The sequence below is a fragment of the Rhinopithecus bieti genome, unplaced genomic scaffold, assembly GCF_001698545.2.
Source record: "Rhinopithecus bieti isolate Rb0 unplaced genomic scaffold, ASM169854v2 scaffold_22, whole genome shotgun sequence".
Taxonomy (NCBI): Eukaryota; Metazoa; Chordata; class Mammalia; order Primates; family Cercopithecidae; genus Rhinopithecus; species Rhinopithecus bieti.
This window is the reverse complement of record NW_016803136.1, coordinates 1458281-1464295: the sequence shown is the minus strand read 5'-3', so window position 1 is coordinate 1464295 and position 6015 is coordinate 1458281. Positions and strand designations below refer to the sequence as shown.

Below are 6015 nucleotides of genomic sequence, written 5' to 3'. Positions count from 1 at the left end.
TAGCCAGGATGGTCTCGATCTCCTGACCTCGTGATCCGCCCGTCTCGGCCTCCCAAAGTGCTGGGATTACAGGCTTGAGCCACCGCACCCGGCCAGAGACATTCTTTATACCTGAGTTCTGTGTGGATGCTCTGGGGCTCCCTGAAGATGTGACAGAGCCCCAGCCCCCTGCGAAACCAGGCTAGAGCCATGAAATGCACAGCAGGGTGGTTGGACACTGACATGGCCTCAGGGGCAAGAATCTGTGCAATGGGCCACAGACCCTGCGGAGGGGACACGCCAGCAGAGAGGCTGCCCGGAGGCAGGGAGAGACCCCCACGAAGAAGCTTCTGGGTAACAGGCAACTCAGAGCAAAGACAGGATGTGTAGGAGACAGGAAGGCCTGAATATCCCCCATCTCCGGCTCCCCCAGGCTCTCGCAGTCGGGACGCCACCCTTATCGCAAGCAGCCTTGTGCCTCTGCTGCTTCTGTTCCTGGGCCTCGCCTGCTGTGCCTGCTGCTGCTGGGCCACCCGATCAGACCTCAAGGACAGGTGAACACTAGCCCGTCCCTTCCCCACACAGCTCAGGCCATGGGATGGGAGAAGGGAGGCATCTGGTTTCCTTTCCGGGTGGGGAGGGCTGGCCTCATCACCCACATAGGTCAGAGGTGATGGGGGTGGGGAGGGCTGGCCTTGTTGCCCACGTGGGTCAGAGGTGATGGAGGTAGTTGGCAGTGACTGTGGCCTGGAGACACTGGAGACACCGGGTCAGCTGCCTGCCCTCCTTGGAAGCCTTCGATGAGTGAGTTTCTGAGTTGCATGGGCACTAAGCTGGCAAACTGGAGCCTGCAGCGGGAGGCAGAGAGCTGACACCGGCGGGGACCAGAGGAGGAGGACTGGGACCACGGCAGGAGCAGCCCGGTTCTGGGCCAGGAGGGAAAGAGACCAGGCCTCAGATGCCCCGCAAAGGAAAGTGACATCAATGTCTGTGCAGTGGGTTAGCAGAGAATGTAGCTTCCCGAGAGATGGAGAGGGGAGGGAGGGTCGGGCTGGTGGGGCCCGCTGCCAGGGGGCTTACGCAGAGCTTTGTTCCCTTATGAAACCTTTCCCACTCCAGGCTTCTTTGAGACTCACAACAGCCTGGAGGTTTGGAACAGGGAATGTAGGGCCAGGAGGATTAGTGTCCTCAATTCCCAGAGGACACTGAGGCCCAAGGTGATCTAGCTGGTTACTGGCACACAGGAAGCCCCTCTCCACCTTTTTGGACTCTTTGTCTGGTGCTCTCTTGCTAGTTCCTGCCCTAGTCCTCCAGCACGTCCTCCTCTGTGCTTGTGTGGCATTCACAGATGAGCAGATACAGTTGCCACTGGCCCAGGCCATAGAGCCCAGGGTGGCAAGAAGCCCCTCACAGGGACACAAGGACAGGTGCAAAGGCTGTTGGAGGAACGGTGAAGAGTGGAGCAGCCTCCTCCCCATATGGGGGTAGAGCAGAGTGGGAACAAGGGAAGGCTTCCTGGAGGGGGTGTCATTTGAGACAGGTGGGCCAGGCACAGTGGCTCACACCTGTAATCCCAGCACTTTGGGAGGCCGAGGCGGGCAGATCACCTGAGGTCAGAAGTTTAAGACCAGCCTAGCCAACATGGTGAAACCCCATCTCTACTAAAAATACAAAATGAGCTGGGCATGGTGGTGGGTGCCTGTAATCTCAGCTACTCAGCAGGCTAAGGCAGGAGAATTGCTTGAACCTGGGAGGTGGAGGTTACAGTGAGCCAAGATCGCACCATTGCACTCTAGCCTGGGCAACAAGAGCAAGACTCTGTCTCAAAAATAGAGAGACAGAGAGAGAGAGAGAGAGAGACAGGTGAACTGGGGCTCAGCTAGGATGATAATAACAAAGAGCTGCATTTTGGAAAAGCCCCCACAAAACGCTTGGCACCCTGCCAGGTCCTACAGATAGACAGATGGATGGATAGATAGACAGACAGATAGATAGATAGAGAGACAGACAGGATCTGTTTTACAGATGTGGAAACTGAGGCCCAGGGAGGTGAAGTCTGAGCCAGAGTTGTTACTTAGGGCCGTCTGACTCTAGAGTCACACTTGGTTCTGTGGCAGGCCTTAATCTTGGGCTCAATCGTTTGGATTTTATTCTGCAGTCAGTAGAGAGTCACTGAAGTAGAGGTCGTCACCCTGTCACACCCTGCCAAGGTGACCCGGGTCACCTTGGGTCTTATGTACTGACCACTGTCCCTGCCCTCCTCACTCAGGCCAGCAAGAGATAGAGCTACTGTGTCCAGGATGAAGATGCAGGTCTGGGGAACACTGACCAGCTTAGGCTCCACACTGCCCTGCGGTTCCCTCAGCTCCCACAAGCTACCCTGGGTGACAGGTCAGTGGGCGCTGGGGGCCGGGGTCTGGGATTGGACAAGGCTTTGCATCAGGTCCTGCAGGCGCCTGATCTGGAGTCTCTACAGTTTCACATCACGACCCGGAGGTCCCCTTCAACCACAGCTTCATCGAGCCACCCTCTGCCGGCTGGGCCTCCGATGACTCCTTCTCATCCGATCCTGAGTCTGTGGAGGCAGACGAGGTTCCTGCCTACTGTGTGCCGCCCCACGAAGGTAGCCCCCCAACAGCCCACATAGCCCCTGAGCAGCCCTGCCCACCACGACCCCCTCTATAGTCCCCCAGCAAACAGTTATTTATTTATTTATTTACTTATTTATTTATTGAGACTGGGTCTTGCTCTGTCGCCACACTGGAGTCCAGTGGTGCAATCTCAGTTCACTGCAACCTCCGCCTCCCAGGTTCAAGCGATTCCCCTGCCTCAGCCTCCCTAGTAGCTGCGATTACATGTGCTCGCCACCGCGTCTGGCTAATTTTTCTATTTTAGTAGAGACAGGGTTTCACCACTTTGGCCAAGATGATCTCGATCTCCTGACCTTGTGATCCGCCCGCCTCAGCCTCCGGAAGTGCTGGGATTACAGGCGTGAGCCTCCGCGTCCGGCTGGCAAACAGTTATTAAGGGCCCATTCTGTGTTAGTCACTGTTCTTGGCTCCGGGGATAACAAGATAGATTCAACAAGAGATAACGAGATAGATTCCTATCCTCACCAAGCTTAGAGTCAGACAGGCAGTCATCAGACAATGACAGGACACAGTGATATGTGTCTCCATGGCGGACATACAAGTAGGGGCTCATTCGCTAGCCATGTTGGGGTGACTGGGATCAGGGAAGATGTGTGTCGTATCCCAGTCGAGTCTAGCAGAATCAGGAGGAGTTAACCAAGTGAAAGTCAGGGAGAGGAGGGAATGGCGTTTTAGGAAGATGGAACAGCGTACACGAAGGCCCAGAGGTGGGAGGGATGTGGCTCGGTGACATCAAAATAGTTTTAGCTTGGTTAGAGTGTGACAGTATTTCAAAGTAGGGAGAGGTGGTGAGAAAAGAGTATAGAGACCAGGTGTGGTGATTCACACCTGTGATCCCAGCACTTTGGGAGGCTGAGGCGGGAGGATTGCCTGAGGCCAGGGGTTTGATACCAGCCTGGCCAACATAGTGAGACCCCATCTCTACAAAAATTGAAAAAAAAAGAGTGTAGACGTAACAGTGTCTACCTGAATTGGTCCTTCTGCCTCTCTCCTCTTCCTTGCCCTCCTCCTTGCCCTATTTTTGAGGCCTCCTGGAAGATACTGAGCTGTGGGTAGGATGTATTGGGGTGGCCAGTTCAGCTCCAGCCAAGCTCTTCTGTCTCATCTGCCAGGGATGGTCCCTGTGGCCCAGGCAGAGTCGTCAGAGGCCAGCCTGGCTGCAGGTGCTTTCCCGCCCCCTGAGGACGCCTCCACGCCATTCGCCATCCCGCGCACCTCCAGTCTAGCTCGGGCCAAGCGGCCATCGGTCTCCTTTGCTGAAGGTACCAAGTTTGCGCCACAGAGTCGCCGAGGCTCAGGGGAGCTCTCCAGCCCGCTCCGAAAGCCCAAGAGGCTCTCCCGGGGGGCACAATTAGGTCCTGAGGGCCGGGAAGCCGAAGAGTCCACAGGCCTGGAGGAAGCAGAAACAGATGAGTCCCTTCCTGCGGCTGCCAGTCCAGGAGATTCGGCCACTGGCCCCCGACGGCCCCCACTTGGAGGCCGGACAGTGGCTGAGCACGTGGAAGCCATTGAGGGCAGTGTCCAGGAGAGCTCAGGCCCTGTGACCACGGTCTACATGCTGGTGGGGACGCCCCAGGGATCTGAAGGCCCTGTCCGCTCTGCCTTCCGCCATTTTGGTGGCTTTCAGAAAGGCCAGGCAGAACCCAAGGTCAAGAGGGCCATCCCTAAGCCTCCACGCCAGGCCCTGAATCGGAAAAAGGGCAGCCGTGGCCTGGCCTCTGGCTCTGTCAGCCAGAGCCCCAACTCAGCCCCAAAAGCTGGGCTTCCTGGAGTCACAGGGCCTATGGCAGTCAGACCAGAGGAAGTGGCCCGGGGGCTGGGGGCTGGCACGGAGAATTCAGGGAGGGCCCAGGAGCCAATCTCTGGGGCTGGCTTCCCGAAACAGGATCCCCAGAAGCAGGCTGAAGAGGAAAGGCAGGAGGAACCTGAGTATGAGAATGTTGTACCCATCTCCAGGCCACCAGAACCCTGATGACCTTGCATTTGGGGAGTGAGGAGACTGGATGGGATCAGAGCTGCCATGGACTAGACTGTGCTGTGTGCTGGAAAATGATCCCAGGGCCAGGACAGACAGACCAGAGCCTCTGCCCCTCCACAGGGAAAAGGCAAGGCTTCCAGGCCAGTTGGCCCAGGGCCCTGGTGGTGCTCCCAGAGGGGGCCTAGAAGGCCCGGGCAGAGACCCTGCAGGATGGGGTCAGGAAGGCTTGCCTGCAGGATGGGGTCAGGAGGGCTTGCCTGCAGGGACCTTCTCCTCTGCTGTCCTGGACACTGTGTGCCTCATAAGGGCCATTCTTTCTTTCATGTGCAAAACATTTTTCTGCAATGACAACCTACATGTTTGCTGATAAAAGATTGGCTGAACAAATACTTCTTTTTTGTTGTTGTTTGTTTTGTTTTGTTTTTGAGACAGTCTCACTCTGTCCCCCAGGCTGGAGTGCAGTGGTGCAATCTTGGCTCACTGTAAGCTCCACCTGCCAGATTCACGCCATTCTCCTGCCTCAGCCTCCCGAGTAGCTGGGGCTACAGGTGCCCACCACCATGCCCGGCTAATTTTTTAAAAATTATTTTTAGTAGAGATGGGGTTTCACCGTGTTAGCCAGGATGGTCTTGATCTCCTGACCTCGTGATCCACCTGCCTCGGCCTCCCAAAGTGCTGGGATGACAGGCATGAGCCACCATGCCCAGCCTATGAACTTTGTAAAAAGGATGTATGTGCATAAAAACAGATTCAAGGGAAAGGCACTAAATGGTATTTTCCTCTGGAAGATGAGATTGTAGGTGATATTTATTTTCTTCGGAAATTTTTGTATAGTTTGCAAGTTTTCTACAGTGAACATTCTTTTTTACTTTTGTTACTAGATAGAATTTAATAAAGTATAATAAAAGCAATGATCTTTGTTAAAAAAATAAAAGTACTAACATTACAGACATGTATAAAGTAAAACGGAGATTTCCCTTCTCCCCAGAAGCATCTGTGGGTCTGAATCTAAGAGAGAGGTAGAATCTGCTTTTGCCTGGCACCTTTTTGGTCTTGTTTGAATTCTTTGCTCACATATTACCTAGTCAGAAAAGAAAAGGGGCAGCTCCCCCCATGCTTTCTTTATTTCTTTAAGATGGAGTCTCGGCCGGGCGCGGTGGCTCAAGCCTGTAATCCCAGCACTTTGGGAGGCCGAGACGGGCGGATCACGAGGTCAGGAGATCAAGACCATCCTGGCTAACACGGCGAAACCCCATCTCTACTAAAAAAAAAAAATACAAAAAGCTAGCCGGGCGAGGTGGCGGGCGCCTGTAGTCCCAGCTACTGAGGAGGCTGAGGCAGGAGAATGGCGTAAACGCGGGAGGCGGAGCTTGCAGTGAGCTGAGATCCGGCCACTGCACTCCAGCC

General features: G+C 55.1%; 1 protein-coding gene across 2 annotated transcripts in view; it reads left to right on the top strand.

Moving 5' to 3' along the window:
* Nucleotides 1-5768, top strand: part of SCARF1 (scavenger receptor class F member 1) — a 13429-nt gene extending 7661 nt beyond the window's left edge. Inside the window, exons 8-11 of one of the 2 annotated variants that reach the window (XM_017866327.1) lie at nt 413-533; nt 2249-2370; nt 2456-2602; nt 3743-5768. In XM_017866327.1, coding sequence (XP_017721816.1) covers nt 413-533; nt 2249-2370; nt 2456-2602; nt 3743-4602 — 1250 coding nt within the window. In that variant the 3' untranslated portion in view covers nt 4603-5768. The remainder of the gene's footprint in view (nt 1-412; nt 534-2248; nt 2371-2455; nt 2603-3742) is intronic. The other variant, XM_017866376.1, reaches the window with a different exon arrangement.
* The last annotated feature ends 247 nt before the right edge of the window (nt 5769-6015 follow it).